The 24,755-nt window shown below is 46.2% G+C and overlaps 1 protein-coding gene across 3 annotated transcripts in view; it reads left to right on the forward strand.

Moving 5' to 3' along the window:
• Window positions 1-560: 560 nt before the first annotated feature.
• The window catches only part of SUSD3 (sushi domain containing 3), a 91,709-nt gene continuing 67,514 nt past the window's right edge, over window positions 561-24,755 (forward strand). For 2 of the 3 annotated variants that reach the window (XM_029052096.2, XM_029052097.1), the window contains exon 1: window positions 1,275-1,325. Coding sequence is in view for 1 of the 3 variants with exons in the window: in XM_029052098.2 (XP_028907931.1) it covers window positions 1,235-1,325 (91 nt within the window). In the remaining 2 variants the exon portion in view is untranslated. Of the gene's footprint in view, window positions 674-1,186; window positions 1,326-24,755 lie in introns of those variants that run through there. The other variant, XM_029052098.2, reaches the window with a different exon arrangement.

Raw genomic sequence — 24,755 nt, forward strand, 5'->3', positions numbered from 1 at the left:
TGTGTCTATTCGATTGTACAATTCATGATTTAGTCTGACATTTCATCTGGGGAGATTCTACTCCCTAACAGATTCTTGTTCTTTCTACTGCCTCCACGATTATAAACTCCTTCTGTAGACTGTCTTTTGCCTCTGTGGTACTTAGCCAGTCACTTAATGCGTGCGTGGCACTCAGTGGGCATTCGATAAACATCATTACTACTATTCCTACGCCTGCTACTATTCCATTCAGTGGACGTGCGGATCGCCTAGAATATCTTAGAATCAGCGTGTTGTGGCTCCACATGCTTGACGGTGTGTACGAGTCTGTGGGAATCGGTGCGTGCCTCTCGGTGAAGCGTATACCTCTAAATCGGTAAGTGCCCGGGCGTGTGCATCGGTTCCTGCGAGCATGGTGCGTCCTGTCCCTGTGGTTTCCCGGGACCCCACTCCTACTCCTTCCCACCCCCCGCCTTTCTTCCCCTTCTCTCTCCCGAAACAAGAGGTTCTCGCCCCAACTCTCTCTTTCGGGATCGCCCCGATGCGGCTGCCGCGGGGAGGGGCGGCCAAGAGAGGGCGGAGCGGCTGCGGTGGGGGGAAAGGAGAAGCCAGCGAGCGAGCCAAAGAGCACGACTCCTGCAGCGAGAAGCGGGAAGAGCCGCGGGCCGAGCTCCGGAGCGACCGGACCTGCCCGGTGCCCAGCCCCGATCCCAGTCCGGACCGGCCCCGTGCACTGCCCCGATCCCATCCCGGACCGGCCCCGTGCACTGCCCCGATCCCATCCCGGACCGGCCCCCGTGCACTGCCCCGTGTCCAGCCCCGATCCCAGCCCGAACCTGCCCCGTGCCCAGCTCCGGCTTCCAGTCATGCTGCACAGGAGCTAGGAGGCAGCCCCCGGTTAACCGCGGCGGCGGCAGCGTGTCCCGCTGTCCGAGCCGAGAGCTGCTGCAGTTTCAGAAAAGCTGTGCCGAGCGGCACTTACCCCTTAGGGGCTTAGCGGCGCGTGGGGCTGCGCTGACAGGGGGAGGGAAGGAGGAGGAGGAGGGAGAAGGGGAGGGAGGGCCCCTCCGAAGGGGTTCACCTGCCACAGCCAAGTGCTGCCCTCCCTTCGGCTGCCTTCTTCCTTCCCTTTTCCTCTCCCTGGCTCTAGCTTCGCGGGCTCGCTGTCTTGTATCGCGATTTCTCTTTATTTCTTCCTATCTCTCAGTCCAAATCGCAGCCCGGGGAGGGGAAAGGAGCAAAGTGGCCAGGAGCAATGCCAACAGCCACCGCCTCCATCCTCGACCTGTCCCGGACTGTGGTGCTGGCCGAGGGCGGGAATCCCACCACCCCGAAAGATCACACAGGTAAGCGACCTGAGCCCGCTCTCCACCTCCCGCCAGCTTCCCCGATCTCTCCTGTACCCCCTCTTTTCCCCCGACACCTCCGGAGAGGATTTTGAGAGACTAGAGGGTGCCCGGAGGGCTGGATGCAGCCCGGGCAGGGGTAGCGGAGAGCTCGACTGAAACTAGGCAGTATGCCAGCCAGGAGAAAGTTCTGATCTTTTTTCTTTTTTTTTTTATTTTTAGCCCAGAATCCTTTCTTAGTGGTGAGGTTTCTTTCCCTTTTCACTCTGGGACGATCGAACGGTGATCTCGGTGTAGCGACTGGGCCTAACTGGATCTGCTTGGAGAGGGGAACCTTGTGAGCATTTTTCCTCTCGAGAGAGGGGCAGCTCTGTGCAGTCCGATTTCAAACCCACCTTGAGTTGCAGAGACGCCGAAAACCCCCGAACATTGCACTTCTGCCTTTATCCTTTAAGAGGCTCTTGGTACCTGGCACGGGCACAGGACATTTTGCTTAATTGAGGATCCTTGGGAATAAGCCGGTAGTGAAATGTTCTATTGCATCACTCTAGGTGAATGCATTTAAGGTGTTTCTTCACTTAAAAACAAAGCAAAATATGAATTCAGGGCAACAGCAAAAAAAAATAGCTTTGAAGTTATTTGGAATATGGTCAGTGCTTAATTTGACTTGTTTTTGCTGGGAGAAATGCAGGATCTTTCAAAAAACAAAACAAACCTCTAATCTACTTAGTAGGAAATGGCTGTAGCCCTGGACCCTGACAGCTCATTGCATTCTCTTCTGTTTTACTCAACTTTGTTTTAGAAAAAAAATATGCTCCAGGCAAGCCTTCAGCTTCACACTGATTTCATTGTGAAGGGGTTGGAAAGGTGTGAGTCTATGTTCTCTTGGCTAAAGCTAGGCCTTCCTTCTTTCATTTTTTGGGATAAGACCAGTTTGGAAATTAGGAGTGTGGGAACCCAGTAATAATTACTCATTTGAGAGCTCTACTAAAGGAAGACTAGTTTTAAATGGAATGAAGATTTGACCAGACAGGATTTGCTAAGGGATCAATCATAGGAATCAATAAATTAAGTAGCTGTAACTGTATGAAAAATCAGTTCAGACCGTATTCTAATTAAGGCCTTGATAGATGTGACGTGATACCAATACATCACCTTACCAAAAAGAAAAGAAAGACAGACTGCTGTGATATAGGGAAATAGTGAATGCACAAGATAGTCTTCTAAAAAAAAGTTTAGGTTTGTAATTCCCACTTTCTAATATTTGCATGCTCCCGATCTACTCCTCGATTTACATGGCTTACTGCCTTGCTTACTGTGGATCATATTTTTGGTCATGGCTGGATGCACTTTAAACTTAAGCATACTGAAGGGGGCATTATAGAAACAGTCTGCTGTGAAAACTTCCCAAAGGCAAATCTCTCTTTTTTGGTATTAGTAGTTGGGACACTTTATTGCAGTTCAGCTACCCAAAGGTAACTAATTACGTTTGCCCATTTTATGTGATTTGTGTCACAGATCATAGTATAAAGAAATGAATTGGAGAGTTATGAGTTTTAAAATCACAGCACAGGGGCATTGCTGGATTTTCCAGGCAACCTTACAAAGTAAGTCATGGATGCAGGAATGCTAAAAAAAAAATAGCTGTAGCCTATTAAGGAATGATGGAGGACTACTTACCTTGGAAAGGGTATTAAATTTTGGGTCACTGAGCCTGCAGAAATGAAAGTTTAAAAGGAAATGAGTCTTCATAGAAATAACAAACTTAAAGCCTGGCTCTCTTTAGATCATCCCCTGGCAAGTACGCGGGTTGACTTATTAGAAAGTTAAGGTATTACATTTTCTGACAAATATAATAATATAATAATGATCACTGTGGTATTTAAGTGCTCACTATGTGCCAAGCACTGTACTAAACGCTGGGATAGATACAATATATACATGTTGGACTCAGTACCCATCCCACATGGGGCTCACAGTCTAAGTGGGAGAACAGGTATTTAATCCCCATTTTACAGGATAGAAGGTGCACATTTAAAAAAAAGATCTGTGACACCAACATTTGTACAATCCCTCTATTCTCACACATATCCAGAGAATTTGCCTATGAATTAAAAGCACATCGAATTATGATTTTGGTAGAGTATGTAAATTAGACAAATCTTTGGTATCTTAGTCTAAGTATTGAATTGTACTCTCCCAAGTGCTTAGTACAGTGCTCTACACATAGCAAGTGCTCAATAAATACTGTTGATTGATAAGTTCAGCCCCGCTACTTAAGTGCAATAATTAATATAAATGATTATTTGTGCACCCCTCATTGAAATTTAATGCCGGTGCATTAAAAATATTTTAAATGATTATCCTACACTAGTGTTATTTGATGTGCTTGTACCACCTGAGAACCTTTCCCGTTTCTCTCATCTGCCATCCAGTTTACATTTTAAGACTTTCCACTTGAGATCTTCAGCCAGATCATGTATGGCCGCATAGATCCAGGAACTTAGCAGGAAGTACCTGGGAAATGAAGTTGAAGTCATACACAACTCTTGTAATGCCATACATTACAAGTCACTTTAACTTCTCTGTGCCTCAGTTCCTTCATCTGCAAAATGATTCTGTTCTCTTTCCTACTTAGAATGTGAACCCCATAAGGGACCTGATTATTTTGCATCTACCCCTGTGCACAGTACAGTATTTGGCACATAGTAAGTGCTTAACAAATACCATTGTTATTTTTATTGTTATTATTCATGGCTAATCTCCCTTATCAGGTGAGAGTCTTCCCCTGGCTGCTGTTCATAGTCCAATACTGCATTTGCTGCCAACACGTTTAGGAAATCTGTCCATACCATTGGAGATGGGCCAGTAGCCAGGACCAGAGTACCTAAGTCAGCAGCCCCTGTCATGGATTAGTCCATGTTCACCTAGTTCCACTAACCACTAAGCCCCTATCAGTTCTGGAAGTGTGAGTGCAAATCCAGTACTCATTTAGTTTTCCCTCTCCCGCATTTTCCCTAAAAGAATGATGGAATTACAGGTTTTGAAGGTGGGTAGCCCTTTTTCTTTAGGCTGTCAAGCCAGCCTAACCTACTGCATGATTGCTACTGCTGTCAGACCTTAAAACTATAAGAATGTATCATTTGAAATGTACAGTGCCTTTTTTCTAAAGCAAAGTGAATATACTTACTCCAGGATCATCTAAATGAGGGTTTGGCTATTCTCCGGTTTAGTAGACAGTTCTCTGAAAGGGAGATCCCTGCTTTAAGCATTAATTTCCTCGGGCCTCAGCAGATCAAACAGCTCATCACATTGACCAACTTTGCAGGAGAGTTGGAAGGTTCTTTGCAGAACAGGAAGTGAGCAAATAACATTTGCTTCAATTGTAGTGCCTTCCTGACCTCAGAGTGAGGTTTGGATTAGCTGATCTCAGAGTTGTTTCCATCTCTGGCATCGGCAAGTTTCTTCTTGCATGACACTAGGACCCTGTCAGTTGAAGAACTCTGCATTGGCCTGGATCTGGCCTGCTGATCTCAGTCTAGTTTTTGGAAGGTGGTCATGTCTTGAGGTGGGTAAGTAGATCCACCCCCTCCCCACCCTCGGGGTTGGTTGCCTCATATCAGGTAGGATCTGCAGGAGAACCTGCACAGGCTCAGGTCAGTTTGCAAGGCCTGCAGGGCCTGCATTTCCATACCCTTGCAGGTTCCTCTTTTAGGCTGGGGGACCATGACAGCCTTAAAGAGGCTGTCACTGTTACACTGCTACTGCCCTTTTATGGAGATATGACTGTTTCACTGGATTCCTGCAACTACAACCCCTAGGACACAGCTCAGGCCAGGCTGGGCCACAGATTTTCTGCCCTTGTAGGGGTCGAAATTGCACCTTCTGGCAAGAACAGTGACTGTGACTTCAGTGTACCTTCTCAGTACTATGTACATATGCAGAAGTCTGTGGGTTTCCTGAGACTAGAATCACACGTGAGCAATACCGAGCATATATGTGAAACCCTGCTCTGAAAGTTGAGACTTGCCTTATCTTTTTTTTTTAATGGTATTTGTTAAAAGCTTACTATGTGCCAGGCACTGTACTAAGTGCTGGGGTAGATACATGATAATCAGGTTGGACATAGTTTATGTCACTCAGCCATAACATAGTGGAGCTGGGATTAGACCCCTGGTTCTCTGACTCCCAGGCCCATGCTCATTCTACTAGACCTTGCTGTTTCTCCTTGTGTGACCCTTCTTGCTTTGTTGTGTATGTTCATTCAATCGTATTTATTGAGCGCTTACTCTGTGCAGAGCACTGTACTAAGCATTCAGAAAGTACAATCCGCTAACAGTTAGGGACAATCCCTACCCAACAGTGGGCTCCCAGTCTAGAAGGGGCCCTTTTCCTTCCCCCCATTTAAAAAAAAAAATGATTCAACTATTATGAGTCCCTTGAGGAAGCCTAGTTTAATGGTTCTTTTGAAAAACTGTAATTGTACTGGTTTCCTAATAACAGAAAATGCCACTCATAAGGTGTCTAAGCCTCTTGTGTAAACAAAGCCTTAGAATCATTTACGTAATCACAAGGTCTTGGAGAGACTGTTTAAACTGGCTGCTCAGTTACTTTCTCACCACACGTATTTTGGTCTTTACAGTACACTGCCCACTACCAGCATTCAAAAAGTTTAAATATTCACCAAAGTGCTTATGGATTCCAATCTGCAGGATCCTGAGGTCACAGTCCCTTTGTACTCTGTTTAGCCACCTGACTAGGCAAATAAACAAACTGTTAGTTTCTGGTTTTATTGCTTAGGATCTGAAAAACATTTTACAACAATGTCCATACTCAAATACACACACTCTCCTACAAGAAGACAGAAAGAAGCTGATCTAAGGTGGTCAGATGTTCTGTTTTGGGTTGAACTCTCTGAAAATGTCTGGGTTTGTCCTGCTCCCCATACTATGTACTTTGGGACACCTTCATATCCAGAAAAACCAAAAGCTTAGCAGGTTGGTGGTCCTTTGAAAAGAAGAAAGGATGGAAATGCACACATCACAGCTGATGGGAGGAGGGGTGAGATAAGAGAGAGTATCATCATGCATCTGCCTCCCAAACCGTGGTGGAGCAAGAAAATGGGGAGAAGAGCAAGGGGAAGCAGAGGGAGGGGCAGGGTGCTCTAGAAACGGGGCCCTGTGGAATCTGGAGCAATAGAGTTGCCTTTCCTTGCCCCTTTGTCCCCACTGACTTTAAGGGTTTTCCCCCATTTCACCTAGAAGAGCATTGTGTCGAATTGGCATGTGCCCTATCTACTTCAGCACTTAGTGCAGTGCTTGGCACATAGTAAGCACTGAACAAATACCACAATTATTATTGTTATTATTAAGATCGAGCAATAATGCACTACAATGTGTACTTTTCATTTGAACCTGAAATTGTATTTTGTGGTTATTGTTGTTTAGCCCCACTGTTGTCCTGTACACAGTGGTAATATCATATCAAGGGAAGTAGCGTGGCACAGTGGATAGAGCATGAGCCTGGGAGTCAGAAGGTCATGGGTTCTAATCCTGGATCCACCACTTGTCTGCTGTGTGGCCTTAGACAAGTCACTTCACTTCTCTGTGCCTCAGTTACTTCATCTATAAAATGGGGATTAAGACTCTGAGCCCTATGCAGGAGAGGGACTGTGTCCAACCTGATTTGTTTGTGTCCACCCCAGCTCTTCGTACAATGCCTGGCACATAATAAGTGCTTAACAAATGCCATAATTATTATCATTATTATCAAGTTCAACACTCATATATAAGGTATAAGGAATATGTGATTATTCATTATATGTGTATGTTCATATGTGTTTTTGGTTGCTTCAGTTTCAGAACTAGAATTCCTATTTAAGAGGGAGTATGTGAATTATTGGATGATTTTATGACTTGCTAACTTCTACTGCTGCCAGAGAGGTGTTCAGCCAAGGTGGTTGGGTGGGGGTGGGGGGGCGGCGGCGGCGGAAGGAGTGGCAGCACGCATCAGGTTTCCCATGTCAATACTCTTGGGCCCCTCGGAACCCTCTGTTACCACTTTGACGCAGCTAGCCACGTAGACAAGGGTTAGGCCCACAGCACCGTGGCTAAGTGGAAAGAGTAGGGGCTTGGGAGTCAGAGGTCATGGGTTCGAATTCCGCTCCACCACTTGTCAGCTGTGTGACTGTGGGCAAGTCACTTCACTTTTCTGTGCCTCAGTTACCTCATCTGTAAAATGGGGATTAAGACTGTGAGCCTCACGAGGGACAATCTGATTACCCTGTATCTACTCCGGCACTTAGAACAGTGCTCTGCACATAGTAAGCACTTAACAAATACCAACATCATACTCCCACCTAGGAACCATCACTGCTTTTGCAAAGCTGACTAGTGGCAGTATGCAAAAACACAGGAGTGAGGGCTTCCCACATCTTTAGAAACCTCTATTCCTCTAATTTCAGAGCAGAGTTCTCTTTACTTAAGTCTCCATTTTTTTTTCTTTCTTTTGCTGTTGTAACTGTAACTACACCGGTATGCACGGTATTTATATTTTCTACCAAAGACTTCTGGGAGGAAAAGTAATCTGTTTTTTGATCCCTAATATGATATTTTCCCCCAGGCCAGAGCTGGTTCCAGAGTTGTACAATGACAGTGACATGATAGGCTACAGCGTGAGTCAAAATAATGGGCATTTTGATGAGATACTGGCTTGTGTGAAGGGAAATGCTATTTTCAGGTCTTATATTTGCTGGCTCAAATCACTTGTGCCTATTTGACAGATTAGCCCGCTATTTGCGTAAATTGGACTTTGGGGGGCGGGGAGAGGGAGACTTTTGATAATTATGAAACCAGCTCAGCTTTGTACATCCTGACAGGTATACTTTGGAGAAAGGTTTTATTCTATTTAATGAATGAAGGATTGGCATTTGGTTTACATGTGCAAATTCAAAATCTTCAACAATACCCAAAAAGAGGTAATTTCCAGAGTATATTTGCATGTTGCTTTTATGGGAACAATCAAAGATTTATTCTCGTGGTAATTACAGTGTTAGCCAGATGTGGGCAAAACTTGTGTTTGTCTTTGCCAGAATGTCACAATAGTCCTAGTTATGTTTGGCAATATTTCAGAATTTTATTAGAAATTCAAAGCACTGGAACGATTGTGAAAATCCATAGATGATTATATAGAGAGGGGATTGTTTTCCAACGTGTGTAAGATTTTAGAAATATTTATTCCATAATTTCAAGTAAGAAATTAGAAGTCAAGAGGAGAGACAATTGGTGGTTCTAGCAACGAGGAAAGACATACATCTTTTGTCTTCTCTAAAAAGCAATTAGAATCGTTACTGTCCCTAAAGTCTCTTCATAGATGCTGCCAGATAAAATCTTACCGTGTCCCAAGCAGAATTGTTTTTTGGTTAAAAATTGTAAAATTTCCACATGGGGAAATATGGATATTTTATCCTGAGAAAAAAACAGCCACTGATCAAAGCAGAGCAGATGCCTTCCTCTGTCAAGGCCCACATCTTTCCCCCTGAATAAATGAGCAGATTTTTTTCAAAGACACAGTTAAAAGCTTCTGTAAGTGTAAAATTGTGAAAGTGGGTTCTTTAGTGCAACTGCATCTTCTGGACTCTTGGATCTCTTTCGCAGATGCTCTCTTTCCTCTTGCAATGCAGGTTACATAGATTATTGGAGATGGGAGAGAAGGGCTCTTCCATGGGCTAGCAACCCTGAAAATTTCAATTGTTCCAATTTTTCTCACTGCTCTTTATTTACTTAGGTACTGAGGGAGGCCCAATTCACAGATTCACAGTGTTTGCCTCCTACTGTTATTATTTATTTGTTTTTTATTTTAAATAGTTCAGAGTTCAGGGCCTATTTTCAATCTTCTCCTTTTAAAGAAAAGGAGGGTAAGAGTTTCTGGAAAGTCTGCCTGCAGGCCTAATAATACAAGAGTGCCATGGCATACTAAAAGAGCATATTTTCTGCAGGAAGCTTGCTAGAACCAGAGGATTGAACTCCAGTGCCTGGGCTTTCTCCCTGCATCCTTCTCTGCCTTGTTTGTGGCTTTGGAAAATTTTCTCAATTGAGAAATTAAAATCATATTATTTGTTACATACGCACCTCCTGGTGAGACAGCATGGATTAATGAAATATTTCCAAAAACTTTGAACTTCTCACAGAAATTACACCACTAAGTACATGGGGTTATGTGTGTTTGCTGATGATCAAACCAGTCACTGCATGTTTTATGAAACCATAAATCATTTATTTATATGATTAAACTACAGTTGTCTCTCTCGTGCTCTGCTGCTTCATGCTGATTCTGCTTCTTGGCCTCTAAGGGCATACTATCTCAAAATCTTCCCTTTTTAATAAATATTCACATTTGATATTCAAAAATGAAAAATAATTCAAATATATTAAACAATTCCAGGCTGTCTTTTCACTTTGGTTGACCTTCTTAAAGAACTTTGTCATTATTTCTCATCAGTCAATCGATGGTATTTATTCAGTGCTTACTGTATGCAGATGTTTCCCTCTAACTAACATTATTTGGGATATCCTTGTTTATCTTTTGTGATGTGACATTTTCCAAATGCAAGCTATTTTTCTGTATCAACCAAATTCAGATTATCTTCTAATAATAAGGTGACCTGGCTCTTGTTTGGGCTGAGGAAAGCAGTCCCTGGACATGCTGGAAATGATCATCTGGTCATGCTGCAATTTATTCCCAACATGGGAGTGTCACTTTTGGCACGCCCAAGTAGCCACAATTGCCACCAGCCTCCTGTTGTCTGCTATCAGCCCTTCTCCCCTTTCCTCCCCAGTCCCCCATCACCGCCATCTGGATGATGACAGTAGTAAATAATAATGTATAATGTTGGTATTTGTTAAGCACTTTCTATGTGCAGAGCACTGTTCTAAGCACTGGGGTAGATACAGGGTAATCAGGTTGTCCCACATGAGGCTCACCATTAATCCCCATTTTACAGATGAGGTAACTGAGGCCCAGAGAAGTTAAATGACTTGCCCACAGTCACACAGCTGACAAGTGGCAGAGCCGGGAGTCGAACCCATGACCTCTGACTCCAAAGCCCAGGCTCTTTCCACTGAGCCACGCTGCTTCCTCATGCTTCCCCCATGCTGCTAGTAGCCACCAAGTCCTCCAGCCTGGGCAGAGTAGCTGAGCCAAGTAGCAGCAGCCCAGACCCAGATAGGAGGTTCTCTTTCCCTTTCTCATTTCCATCCACCCTCCCTCTCTTCACCCATCTCTCAGTCAATCAATGGTATCTATTGAGCGCTTTCTGTGTGCAGAGCACTACCCTAAGCACTCGGGAGAATACAATGCAATAGAGTCGGTAGTCACATTCCCTGCCCACAATATGTTTACAGTCTAGAGGATGAGCTCCTACCTCTCTTTTTCCTATTCTCATTCCCCTGTCTCTCTTGCTCGCTCCCTCCTTCCCCCTTTCCTCTTCACTTTCTCTCTCTTTCCGTCCTCTACCTTCCCCCTTTTCCTCTTCTCTCTCTTCTCTCTCCCCCTCCCTGTCCCTCTCTCTCTCCCTCTGTCCATACCCCAAACCCCATGGTGGCCAAATTTCTGGTTTCCCTCTCTAACATATAACTTTGCTCATTATTGTTTCCCATCAATTGCATATATAATGCAATATCTATTTCATACAATATGAGAAGCAGCGTGGCTTAGAGGAAAGAGCATGGGCTTGGGAGACAGGGGATGTGGGTTCTAATCCCGGCTCCACTACTTGTCTGCTTTGTGACCTTGGGCAAGTCACTTCACTTCTCTGGGCCTCAATTACCTCATCTTGAAATGGGGATTAAGACTGTGAGCCCCACGTGGGACAACCTGATTACCCAGTGCTTAGAACAGTGCTTGGCACATAGTAAGTACTTAACAAATACCATTATCCATTCATTCAGTCATATTTATTGAGCGCTTACTGTGTGCAGAGCACTGTACTAAGTGCTTACTATTATTATTACATAATGAATTAGTTTAAGCTGTTTGGCACATTTTTAATTGTTATATGTATATACAGTTTATGTACTTCCAATACCTTTCTCATATGCCTCATTCTGTATTTCTATCACTATTTGATTCCTACTGAAGGAATCTGCTCGAGTTCCAAAATTGCAGGGTTGACCTAAATTCTTTAACAGATAGATTGCAACAGTTTCGAAGCCTCACTGTTATCCTACTTGAGAGTTAAATCTTTCCATTACTTAATTGTCCTTTGGTAAACCAGTCCTGAAGTCTCTGAATTACTGGGCTACAGTTACCCTTTTCAAGCTCTTGAGATTTAAGTTATTAAATAGGGACCGCAGGAAGACTGGAGTAATAATACCTTGCATTCATATACCATTTGTTTTTCCAAAATGCTTTCGCACCATTTATATTCTGTGTGAAGTAGGGAGAAGCAGATACTATTATCTCCATCTTACAAATGAAGAAACAAAGACAGGGAGAGTTTAAGGTGTTTGAAGTCACACAGCAGGCCATTGGCTGATCTGGGAATAGAACTGAGGAATCCTGACTGACAGACACTTTCCACTAGGAGCTTCTTAAAGAGGATACTTTTGGAGTCAAAGTTTTGCACTCTAGTCTATGGGTAAAGGAGACAAACCTAGCCAAAAGAACAGTGGTTGTCAGGAACAGTCAGTTATATTTATTGAGCTCTTACTGTGTGCAGAGCACTGTTCAAAGCACTTGGAAGAGTGCAATATAACAGTAAACAGACACATTCCCTGCCCACAATGCTTTTACAGTCTAGAGGGGGAGGCAGATAATAATATAAAGAAGTAAATTACAGGTATGTACACAAGCACTCCACTTCCAGATTCAGTATCACTTGATTGATTGAAGATACCTACAGAAAGACAGAAAATATTAGCTCCTGGCTAATTCATTTTCATATTTGCTGTTGAAACATTTATTCATTCATTCATTCAAGCGTATTTATTGAGCGCTTACTGTGTACAGAACACTGTACTAAGTGCTTGGAAAGTACAATTTGGCAGTGGGCTCACAATCTAGAAGAGGGAGACAGATAAAATAAAATAAGTAGACAGGCATCAATACCATTAAAATAGATAAATAGAAACATCGATATATACACATCATTAATAAAATAGAGTAATAAATATGTACAAATATACACAAGTGCTGTGGGGAGGAGAAGGGGGTAGAGCAGAGAGAGGGAGTAGGGGCAATGGGGAGGGGAGAAGGAGCAGAGGGAAAGGGAGGGCTCAATCTGGGAAGGCCTCCTGGAGGAGGTAAGATCTCAGTAGGGCCTTGAAGAGGGGAAAAGAATTAGTTTGGCTGTTTTGAGGAGGGAGGGCATTCCAGGTCAATGGTAGGACGTGGATAGGTAGGTAGGTAGGTAGGACATAGAACGTAGAAGTAAGCCACTTCACTTCTCTGTGCCTCAATTACCTCATATATAAAATGGGGATTAAGACTGTGAGCCCCACGTGGGACAACCTGATTACACTTTATCTACCCCAGTGCTTAGAACAGTACTTGGCACATAGTAAGTTCTTAACAAATGCCATCATTATTATTATTATTGTCTTTCTCCCCGCCAACCTCTCGCCCACCTTCTACCTCTGACCTGGAATACCCTCCTTCTTTATATCTGAGAGACAATTACTCTCCCCCACATCAAAGGGCTCATTATTGAAGGCTCATCTCCTCCAAGAAGTCTTCCCTAAGCCCTCTTTTCCTTTCCTTCCACTCCCTTGTGCATCTCCCTTGACTTGCTCCCTTGATTCACCCTCCCTTCCCCCCTGCCTCAACCCCATGGCACTTATGTACATATCTGTAATTGTATTTATATTAATGTCTGTCCCCCCGCCCCAGACTGTAATTGTGGGCAGGGAATGTGTCTGTTATATTGTACTTTCCCAAGCACTTATTAGAGTACTCTGCACACAGTAAGTGCTCAGTAAATACGAATGACTGACTGTGTATGTGTGAGTGTAATTGAAAGTCAGCCCCTTCCATGTTGATCCCACAGAAATAGGCACATTTTGTAGCTTGCTGCACCACAGGGATGAGTAGTGTGTCCTCAGCCAAGAGACCAACATCAAACTGTCTAGACATATAGGACTTAAGGGTTTGAGGAAGGAAAGGGGAAAGGGACTTAAACTTTGTACGCTTTAAGGAGGGCAAGGAGATGTTTGTTAGTGTTGTCACCCTCTCTAAGAACTTTGGGGCAGGGGAGGTTCAAAGCTAGCACACCTGATCCCAGTTGCAAAAATTCATCATTTGGCCTTGATTACAAAGGTTAGCTCTTGAGTAGGTGACAAAGGCAATGTGACTTTGAATATTTGAAGATGAATTAGCCCAAGGAAATATAATAGTCATATTTAAAGTTTTGTTAGGTCTGGGGGACAAAAATCAAGCAGATACTGTTATATAAGGCCATTTCTAGGCAGTGAGGGAAAGTGACCCGTGAACTGCATAAAAGGAAAGTAGCAGGGAATAATAATAATAATAATGTTGGAATTTGTTAAGTGCTTACTGTGTGCTGAGCACTGTTCTAAGTGCTGGGGTAGATACAGGGTAATCAGGTTGTCCCACGTGGGGCTCACAGTCTTAATCCCCATCTTACAGATGAGGTAACTGAGGCACCAAGAAGTCAAGTGACTTGCCCAAAGTCACACAGCTGATAGGTGGCAGAGCCGGAATTAGAACCCATGCCCTCTGACTCCTAAGCCCGTGCTCTTTCCACTAAGCCGTGAGCTTGTATATGGAATTCATTGCCTTAGGTCATACTATGGACTGCAATAGGTGCATTTAAAAGGAGACCAAACAGTTTATGCATCTACAGTGCAAAACTGTAATAAACCAGTGGTATATATTGAGTGCTTACTGAATGCAGAGTAGTGGCGCAGTGGAAAGAGCCTGAGCTTCGGTGTCAGAGGTTATGGGTTCGATTCCCGGCTCTGCCACTTGTCAGCTGTGTGACTGTGGGCAAGTCACTTAACTTCTCTGGGCCTCAGTTACCTCGTCTGTAAAATGGGGATTAACTGTGAGCCTCACGTGGGACAACCTGATTACCCTATATCTTCCCCAGCGCTTAGAACAGTGCTCTGCATATAGTAAGCACTTAACAAATACCAACATTATTATTACTGTACTGAGCTCTTGGGAGAGTACAATACAACAAAGTTGGTTAGACACATTCCCTGCCCACAAGCAAGTTATAGCCTAGAGAGCTAAACTGTAAGATCAAAATGTTAAAATCATTACCTATTGTGAGATTGTGTGTGGCCCATGCGTTCTCTTTCTCTCTCTCTCCCCTCACCCTCTCCCCTCACCCCCAACCAGTCTGCTGAGTGGCAGGAGGAAGGAGAGGTGCAACTGAAGGAACTCCTCCCCTGCCTCTGCCAGCAGCCCATATATGCTCATGGCCTAGGCTGGCAGAACAACCATCACTGCCTGGAGCTTTTTTTCTGTGGCTTTGGGGAAGATTCTCCAGCAACAACACTGGTCACAGTACATGAGTGTTGAGGTGGTAGTTAGAGAATATGACATGGGGAGGAAAAACAAATTCATCTAGGCAGGCCTCCTGGCGGAAATGTGATTTCCTCCTCTAGACTAAAAGTTCATCGTAGGTAGGGACCATGTCTACCAATTTGCTGTATTGTAAAAATAATAATAATAATAGTGTTTAAGTATTTACTGTGTGCCAGACATTGTGCTAAGTTTTGGGGTAGATACAAGCAAATCGGGTTGAATATAGTCCCTGTTCCACATTGAGGCTCACAGTCTTAATCCCCCTTTTATAGATCAGGGAACTGAGGTCCAGAGAAGTGAAGTGACTTGTCCAGAGTCACACAACACACAAGTGATGGAGCCGGAATTAGAACCCAGGTCCTCCTGACTCCCAGGCCCATGCTCTAGCCATTAGGCCATGCTTGTACTCACCCAAGCGCTCTGCACACAGTAAGCACTCAGTAAATACTTGATTCGGAAGGGCTTTGAAAATGGGGAGAGTTTTGGTCTGGCAGTTTTGAAGGGGGAAGGAGGTCCAGACAAGAGAAAGAGAAAGGGCATGAGCAAGGGGTCAGGGGCTGAAGAGGTGAGAATGAGGCATTGTGATTAGGTTACCTTGGGAAGAAAGAAGGGAGAGTATGAGCTGGGGCATAGTAGGAGAAGAGAGTGGATAGATAAAGAGGGAGAGAGCTTTAAATCTGATGGTAAGAAATTTCTGCTTGAAGTAGAGAGGAATCTATAACCATTGGAGGTTTTTGAGAGCTGAGTGTGAAACAATGTTTTAAGAAAAAGTGATCCTGGAAGCAGAGTGAAAAATGACTTGAAAGCAGGGAGACCAATTCATTCATTCAATCGTCTTTATTGAGCGCTTACTGTGTGCAGAGCACTGTACTAAGCGCTTGGAATAAACTGATGCAGTAGTCAAGCCAGGATGTGACATTGGTGGAACCAGAGTGGTGACTGGATAGAGAGGAAGGGGCAGATCCAGGAAATGTTGGGGGAAAACTGATGGGAATTAACAGACTAAACGTAAGACTTGAAAGAGAGAAAGAAGTCAAACCTAAGGTCAAGGTTTCAATCTTTGGAGACAGAGAGAATGGTGGTGTCCACTGTGGTAGGAAGGTTAGGCGGAAGAGAGTTTTTGGGAGGGGAGGTGAAGAGTTCAGTTCTAGACGTATTGAGCTGAAAGGGCAGGCAGGACATGGCATGCGTAGAGGTGCCACGTAGGCAAGAAGAAGTGCGAGATCGCAGAGGAGCTGGTTGGACGGGGCTAGCGAGGAAGATTCCGGGATCATCCGCATGGAGAGACAAGTAGAAGTTGAAGCCGTGGGAGACAGTGTGTTCCACGACAAGGGCGGCGCATTTTTCGCGATGACTCGTTCGTTGTTCGGCAGAAATCCTTCAGGATGATCTATGTACGAGAGCCCTCTCCCGTGTGTGTAGGACGATCTGTGTGCCTTCCCTACTGAATTACTAGGTCGCCCGATCTAGCGGGACTTTCCGTGAACCTCGGGAGGAAGAAACCCAGGCTGACCGCGGGAACCGAGCTGTTTCCTCCGAAACCGACGCGCACGGTGTGTGTGTGTGTGTGTGTGTGTGTGTGTGTGTGTGTGTGTGGGAGGTGAACCTGGAACAGACCCCCGCGGCAGAGGGGACCCCCAATCTGATCCTCCGACCCCCGCCACTGCCTCTCTCGGGGAGGCGGGAAGGGAGAGAGCCGGAGAGCTGCTGTTATTGCTGCCCGATATAAAAGCTACATTTCCCGGTGCGGGGGCCCTCCCGACCCCACCTCTGGATTTTCTCCCAACGCTTAGTACAGTACTCTACACACAGTAAATGCTCAATAAATACAGTCACACACTGGCTGTGACTGGCCGGATGCGGGGGTAGGGGGGAGTGGCGGCGGACATGCTTTCGATTTAAAGAAGCAGAGTGGCTCAGTGGAAAGAGCCCGGGCTTGGGAGTCAGAGGTCATGGGTTCGAATGCCGCTCTGCCACTAATCAGCTGTGTGACTGTGGGCAAGTCACTTCACTTCTCTGTGCCTCAGTTCCCTCATCTGTAAAATGGGGATTAAGACTGTGAGCCTCACGTGGGACAACCTGATGATCCTGTATCTCCCCCAGCGCTTAGAACAGTGCTCTGCACATAGTAAGCGCTTAGCAAATACCAACATTATTATTTAAAAAAGAAGTAAATGCCCCGTTCTGGTAAGCCCCTCGCCCCCAACCCAGGAGTCTGGGCTCTGAGGAACTCGGGTGGCTACTACCTCTCCCGGCCCTCCTCCGCCTCCGGGGCGTGGGGAAGCGGCAACCCCAGCTTCCAAACCCTTCCCGTAGCGGGGGCAGTGTGGTTAGAAGCGGGGCAGGAGACGGATTTTGACTTTTCAGAAACATTTTTTCCGTCACCCGGTTTCTGAGTCCCGCTCTGATCTCACTATTATTCGGGAACCGGGGGATTGCAGTGGAAAGAGCCCGGGTTTGGGAGTCAGAGGTCATGGGTTCTAATCCCGGCTCCACCACTTGTCAGCTGGGTGACTTTGGGCAAGTCACTTCACTTCTCTGTGCCTCAGTTACCTCATCTGTAAAAGGGGGATTGATTGAGCCCCACGTGGGACAACCTGATCTCCTTATATCCTCTCCAGCGCTTAGAACAGTGCTTTACACGTAGTAAGCGCTTAACAAATACCATCATTATTATTAATTCATTCAATAGTATTTATTGAGCGCTTACTATGTACAGAGCACTGTACTAAGCGCTTGGAATGTACAAATCGGTAACAGATAGAGACAGTCCCTGCCCATTGACGGGTTTACAATCTAATCGGGGGGAAAATTTGTTCTACTCCCCGTCGGGGAATCGAACCCCGGTCTCCCGCGTGACAGGCGGGGATACTCACCATTATTATTATTATTATTATTATTAAAGCTTCCGCTGAGACACGGCGGCCTCGGCCCCAAACCCTTCTCACAGCAGGGACAGTGGGCTGGGGGGAAGGATACACATCCTCTCCTTCTCTAAATAAAGTGTCAGATCCAGTCGGCTCCAAACCCCTCCCGGCTCCCAATTTTGACTTTTCAGAAACATTCTGGCTGTCTCTCGTAAAGTTTTAGCAAAGTTTCCGAGCCTGTCGGCAAGGACCAATCAAAAAAGGCGGCTCATGGGGGTTAACCAATGAGAAATGACGTTTTATAACCTTGCCGCAGATTAACTCTTTCAACTGAGTTAAGGTAGATCTGCTAGGGGCGCCAGGAACGGCCATAATCCAATAAAACAGTTAAACAGTAGGCACCCTTGGCGTGTGGCCCCAGTAAGAGTCAGTAATAATAATAATAATTATGTCATTTGTTAAGCCCTTACTATGTTCCAGGCACTATACCTAGCGCTGGGGTAGATACAAGCAAATAAGGTTGGACACAGTCCCTGTCCCAAGTGGGGCTCACTGTCTCAATCCCTATTTTATAGATGAGGGAATGGAGGCCCAAAGAAGTGAAGTGACCTGCCCGAGGTCACACAGCAGACAAGTGGCAGAGCCGAGATTAAAACCCATGAGAACCCTTAGAACCTTAGACCCATGACCTTAGAACCCTCCTCACCTCTGCCAAACTAATTCTCTTCCCCTCTTCAAAACCCTACTTAGAGCTCACCCTACTTAGAGCTCTTGAAAGAGGCCTTCCCAGACTGAGCTCCCCCTTTTCCCTCTGCTCCCTCTGCTCCCACTCTACCCCCCCTTCACCTCCCCTCAGCTAAGCCCTCTTTTTCCCCCTTTCCCTCTGCTCCTCCCCCTCTCCCTTCCCCTCCCCTCAGCACTGTACTCGTCCGCTCAACTGTATATATTTTTATTACCCTATTTATTTTGTTAATGAGATGTACATCATCTTGATTATATTATTTTGTTAATGAGATGTTCATCCCCTTGATTCTATTTATTGCTATTGTTTTTGTCCGTCTCCCCCGATTAGACTGTAAGCCCGTCTAAGGGCAGGGACTGTATCTGTTACCGATTTGTACATTCCAAGCGCTTAGTACAGTGCTGTGAACATAGTAAGCACTCAATAAATACTATTGAATGAATGCATGAATGACCTTCTGACTCCCAGGCCCACACTCTAGTCACTGGGCTCAGCTGCTTCAAGATGGAGTGGCCAGAGAGAAAAGAAGAGAGTCAGGAGACACCATGTTTGAAAAACTAAGGTTAAATAGGGTCTCCAGGGGAAGGAAGTGGCCTATGGTGTCAAAGGCAGCCGAGAAGTCAAATAGAATTAAGATAAATCATACTAGATTTTTCAAGGAAAGGAACACTGGTGGCTTTGGAGAGTGAAGTTTCTGACGAGTGAAGGGGGTGTTGGAGAAGGAGTTTGGACAGGAAGGGAGTGGAAGGAGATGGAGCAATAGCTGGTTGATGCAGAGGAATCTCTGAAGGCCCTTTTTGGGATTGGGTTGAAATAGATAGGTTTGAAGGCGGAGTAGCGGAACCATCAGAGAGTGAACGAGATTGAAGGTGGCGTCAGGGAGGGAAGAAGATTGGGCACAAATGTTTTTAGGAGGTGAGGGGGGATGGAGTCAGAGGCACATGTAGAGAAAATAGATTTTGAAAGCAGATGGGCAATCCCTTGGAAGATGGCTGGGAAGAGGATTGAGAGGATGTTGAAGAGGTGAGCAGGTGATTTGGGGGGAGCACATGCCCAGTGGTTTAGATTTTTCTCTCTTTCTGTCCTGATATTTTTTTCTCCTTACCTTATCTTAGGTCATTGTCCCTGCCCCCTGGAAGCCCCTCCCACTAGCACTGTACCTGTAAGTACAGTCATTTCTACTGTAACTCAATAAGTATGTTCTTGGAGAAAATTCTGTGCTATGGGAAAATCCTCGTACATTAGCCATTGATTCAGTGGAAATCACCATATTAGGGAGTGGATGGTTCAAACACAACACTGTTGCTGACATTTTTTATACAAATCCCGCCATTACTGTAATTACTGTAGCCACAACTAGCAGAATGCTTCACACCCCTGACACGTATTGCTACTTTACTGTCTTAAATGCTGTAAAGTGTCAAAAGCACCAAGAAGTACTAAGTCCTTGACAGTACAATGTAGTAAGACTACAGCAGAGGCTGGGAAGCATAGTGGCATCACACCTTGAATGATGCTGCATCAATCATTTTTATGGAGCGCTTACTGTGTGCAGAGCACTTTACTAAGCCCTTGGTAGAGTACAGTACAAGAGTTTGTAGACACATTCCCTGCCCTCAATGACCTCACAGTTTAGAGGAGGAGTCAGACATTCATATAAATAAATAAGAAGCAGCATAGTCTAGTGGAAAGAGCACAGACTTGGAAGTCAGAGGACGTGGGTTCTTAATCCCGGCTCTGCCTCTTATCTGCTTTGTGAACCTCAGTTACGTCATCTGTAAAATGGGGATCAAGACTGTGAGTCCCATGTGGGACAGGGACTGTGTCCAACCTTTCATTCATTCATTCAATAGTATTTATTGAGCGCTTACTATGTGCAGAGCACTGTACTAAGCGCTTGGGATGAACAAGTCGGCAACAGATAGAGACAGTCCCTGCCGTTTGACGGGCTTACAGTCTAATCGGGGGAGACGGACAGACAAGAACAATGGCACTAAACAGCGTCAAGGGGAAGAACATCTCGTAAAAACAATGGCAACTAAATAGAATCAAGGCGATGTACAATTCATTAACAAAATAAATAGGGTAACGAAAATATATACAGTTGAGCGGACGAGTACAGTGCTGTGGGGATGGGAAGGGAGAGGTGGAGGAGCAGAGGGAAAAGGGGAAAATGAGGCTTTAGCTGCGGAGAGGTAAAGGGGGGATGGCAGAGGGAGTAGAGGGGGAAGAGGAGCTCAGTCTGGGAACGCCTCTTGGAGGAGGTGATTTTTAAGTAAGGTTTTGAAGAGGGAAAGAGAATCAGTTTGGCGGAGGTGAGGAGGGAGGGCGTTCCAGGACCGCGGGAGGACATGACCCAGGGGTCGACGGCGGGATAGGCGAGACCGAGGGACGGCGAGGAGGTGGGCGGCAGAGGAGCGGAGCGTGCGGGGTGGGCGGTAGAAAGAGAGAAGGGAGGAGAGGTAGGAAGGGGCAAGGTGATGGAGAGCCTTGAAGCCTAGAGTGAGGAGTTTTTGTTTGGAGCGGAGGTCGATAGGCAACCACTGGAGTTGTTTAAGAAGGGGAGTGACATGCCCAGATCGTTTCTGCAGGAAGATGAGCCGGGCAGCGGAGTGAAGAATAGACCGGAGCGGGGCGAGAGAGGAGGAAGGGAGGTCAGAGAGAAGGCTGACACAGTAGTCTAGCCGGGATATAACGAGAGCCCGTAATAGTAAGGTAGCCGTTTGGGTGGAGAGGAAAGGGCGGATCTTGGCGATATTGTAGAGGTGAAACCGGCAGGTCTTGGTAACGGATAGGATGTGTGGGGTGAACGAGAGGGACGAGACAAGGATGACACCGAGATTGCGGGCCTGCGGGACGGGAAGGATGGTCGTGCCATCCACGGTGATGGAGAAGTCTGGGAGCGGACCGGGCTTGGGAGGGAAGATGAGGAGCTCAGTCTTGCTCATGTTGAGTTTTAGGTGGCGGGCCGACATCCAGGTGGAGACGTCCCGGAGGCAGGAGGAGATGCGAGCCTGAAGGGAGGGGGAGAGGACAGGGGCGGAGATGTAGATCTGCGTGTCATCTGCGTAGAGATGGTAGTCAAAGCCGTGAGAGCAAATGAGTTCACCGAGGGAGTGAGTGTAAATGGAGAACAGAAGAGGGCCAAGAACTGACCCTTGAGGAACTCCAACAGTTAAAGGATGGGAGGGGGAGGAGGCTCCAGCGTAGGAGACCGAGAATGATCGGCCAGAGAGGTAAGAGGAGAACCAGGAGAGGACAGAGTCCGTGAAGCCAAGGTGAGATAAGGTATGGAGGAGGAGGGGATGGTCGACAGTGTCAAAGGCAGCAGAGAGGTCAAGGAGGATCAGAATGGAGTAGGAGCCATTGGATTTGGCAAGAAGGAGGTCATGGGTGACCTTAGAGAGAGCAGTCTCGGTAGAGTGGAGGGGACGGAAGCCAGATTGGAGGGGGTCTAGGAGAGAATGGGAGTTAAGGAATTCTAGGCATCGATTGTAGACGACTCGTTCTAAGATTTTGGAAAGGAAGGGTAGTAGGGAGATAGGACGATAACTGGAGGGGGAAGTGGGGTCAAGAGCGGGTTTTTTTAGGATGGGGGAGACGTGGGCATGTTTGAAGGCAGAGGGGAAGGAGCCCTTGGAGATCGAGTGGTTAAAAATAGAAGTTAAGGAAGGGAGGAGGGCAGGGGCGATGGTTTTAAGAAGGTGAGAGGGAATGGGGTCCGAGGCGCAGGTGGAGGGGGTGGCACTTGCGAGGAGGGAGGAGATCTCCTCTGAGGATACTGCAGGGAAGGATGGGAAAGTAGGGGAGGGGGTTGTAGGGGGGGGGAGGGGAGAGGCGGAGGGGTGACTTTGGGGAGCTCAGACCTGATCGTGTTGATTTTCGTGAGGAAATAGGTGGCCAGATCATTAGGGGTGAGAGATGGGGGAGGGGGAGGAACAGGGGGCCTAAGGAGAGAGTTAAAGGTCCGGAACAATCGGCGGGGGTGACGGGCATGGGTGTCGATGAGGGAGGAGAAGAAGCTTTGCCTGGCGGAGGAGAGGGCAGAGTTAAGGCAGGAAAGGATAAATTTGAAGTGTGTGAGGTCGGCTCGGTGCTTGGACTTTCGCCAGCAGCGCTCAGCAGCTCGAGCATAGGAGCGTAGGAGGAGGACGGAGGAGGTGATCCAGGGCTGTGGGTTAGTGGAGCGAGAGCGGCGGAGGGAAAGGGGGGCGAGAGAGTCGAGATGAGTAGAGAGGGTGGAGTTGAGAGCAGAGACCTGATCGTCGAGAGTGGGAAGAGAGGACAGGGCGGCAAGGTGAGGAGAGATGCTATTGGAAAGACGGATGGGATCGAGAGAGCGGAGGTCTCTGTGGGCAGTAGCGAAGATTTGCAGGGGGAGGGAGTGTGAGAGATGAGGCAGGTGAGAAGGTTATGGTCAGAGAGAGGGATTTCAGAGTTGGTGAGTGAGGAGATAGTGCAGCGGTAGGAGATGACGAGATCGAGGGTGTGACCGAGTCGGTGAGTGGGCGCGGTATGGTGGAGGAGGAGGTCGGCAGAGTCGAGGAGGGATAGCAGGCGGGCGGCAGAGGAGTCGTCGGGTACATCCGTATGGATGTTGAAGTCTCCAAGGATCAGAGTGGGCAGAGAGAAGGAGAGGAGGAAGGTGAGAAAGGGGTCAAGGTGGTTGAAGAAGTCGGAGGTGGGACCGGGAGGGCGGTAGATGACGGCGACAAGTAACTGGAGTGGGTGGTAGAGGCGAATGATATGGGCTTCGAAGGAGGGGAAGGAGAGGGAGGGGGGAGGAGGGATAGTGCGGAAGCGGCATCGGGGCGAGAGGAGGAAGCCGACGCCTCCTCCCTTACCGGTGAGTCTGGGGGAGTGGGAGAAGGAGAGGCCTCCGCTGGAGAGAGCGGCGACGGAGACCGTGTCTTCGGGAGAGAGCCACGTTTCCGAAAGGGCGAGGAGGAGGAGAGAGCGGGAGAGGAAAAGGTCATGGATGAAAGGTAGCTTGCCTGTAATAGAGCGGGGGTTCCAGAGGCCACACTTGAAAGTAGCTGTGGGTGCAAGGGGAGGAGGGGGGGAAGGGCGGGGGGAGGGGAGGGTTTGGATGGGAAGGAGGTGGCGGGGCCCTGAAGGTAACCTGATTACCTTCATTCATTCAATTGTATTTATTGAGCACTTACTATGTGCAATTATCTTGTATCTGCCCCTGTGCTTAGTACGGTGCTTGGCACATAGTAAGTGCTTAACAAATATCACAATTATAAATAAATGGATATTTCTTTCTTCACCAAATCTATTGGCACCAACTTGTAGACCGTGTTGTACCTAGAACAGATTCATGATGTGGGACAAATGATCCCTAATACTTCCATCATATTATGGAATGAAAACATTGGTTATATCAGGACTGACTACTGATACATTTATTTCCATTTTTTAAATAATGTATTAGGTTGTCAATAATGTTACAAAGAGCATATTAATAATTTGCAGGTTTTTAAAAGCATAGTCCACACACAAATATGTAATTGTTTAAATAGCTCATCCTCAGAAATGAAATTGACATGACTGTTGTAGGGGAAATTGATACAAAATAATTTTCTGCAACTCTCTGGCATACACAGATGAGTTATACATCTTTGGACTTCCAGCTTTGCAGTCAGGATTCTCTTTCTAATTACTAACTTGAATTCTTATGTTCTAACATTTTCAAAACCTAGCTTCAGTGGTACCTGAAATTAGTCAAGGTCAAAAGAAGTTTGATAGACTAATTCCTTCTCTGTTTCAGTTGCAATTAGCCACCTGTCCCATGGACTGAAGGTCAAATAGTTAATTATACTTTCAGTTAACCAATTGCAGCCCCCCAAAGTTGTACTAACTTGTGAGATTTTTGCTCAGGTAGATAATTGTGGGTAAAAGATATTAGCTGTAAGAATGAAGGTGCTATATGACAAAATGACCACTGACTTTTCAGAAAATCTAGTACTGAATTGGTGCTCTTAGCTCTTATGTACCTATCTGTAGACCACTCTCAGGATCGCACCTAGAGGAGAGTTTCCAGTACTCTACCAGTCTCAACTGTGGGAGAAAGAGTCAAGCAGAGGCATACCATTCCATTCCTGGTTTGGGCCATGGCTAATGAGTGGAAGGTAATCTGGTACAAGTCAAAACTCATCTGTGCTGGGCAGCAGAGGCATGGGAGAGAATCGAGGGCAGAGATTTAAGCTGACTGCATGGAAGAAGGCAATGGTAAACCGCTTTAGTATTTTTATCAAGAAAACTCTATGG

The sequence above is a fragment of the Ornithorhynchus anatinus genome, chromosome X1, assembly GCF_004115215.2.
Source record: "Ornithorhynchus anatinus isolate Pmale09 chromosome X1, mOrnAna1.pri.v4, whole genome shotgun sequence".
NCBI lineage: Eukaryota > Metazoa > Chordata > Mammalia > Monotremata > Ornithorhynchidae > Ornithorhynchus > Ornithorhynchus anatinus.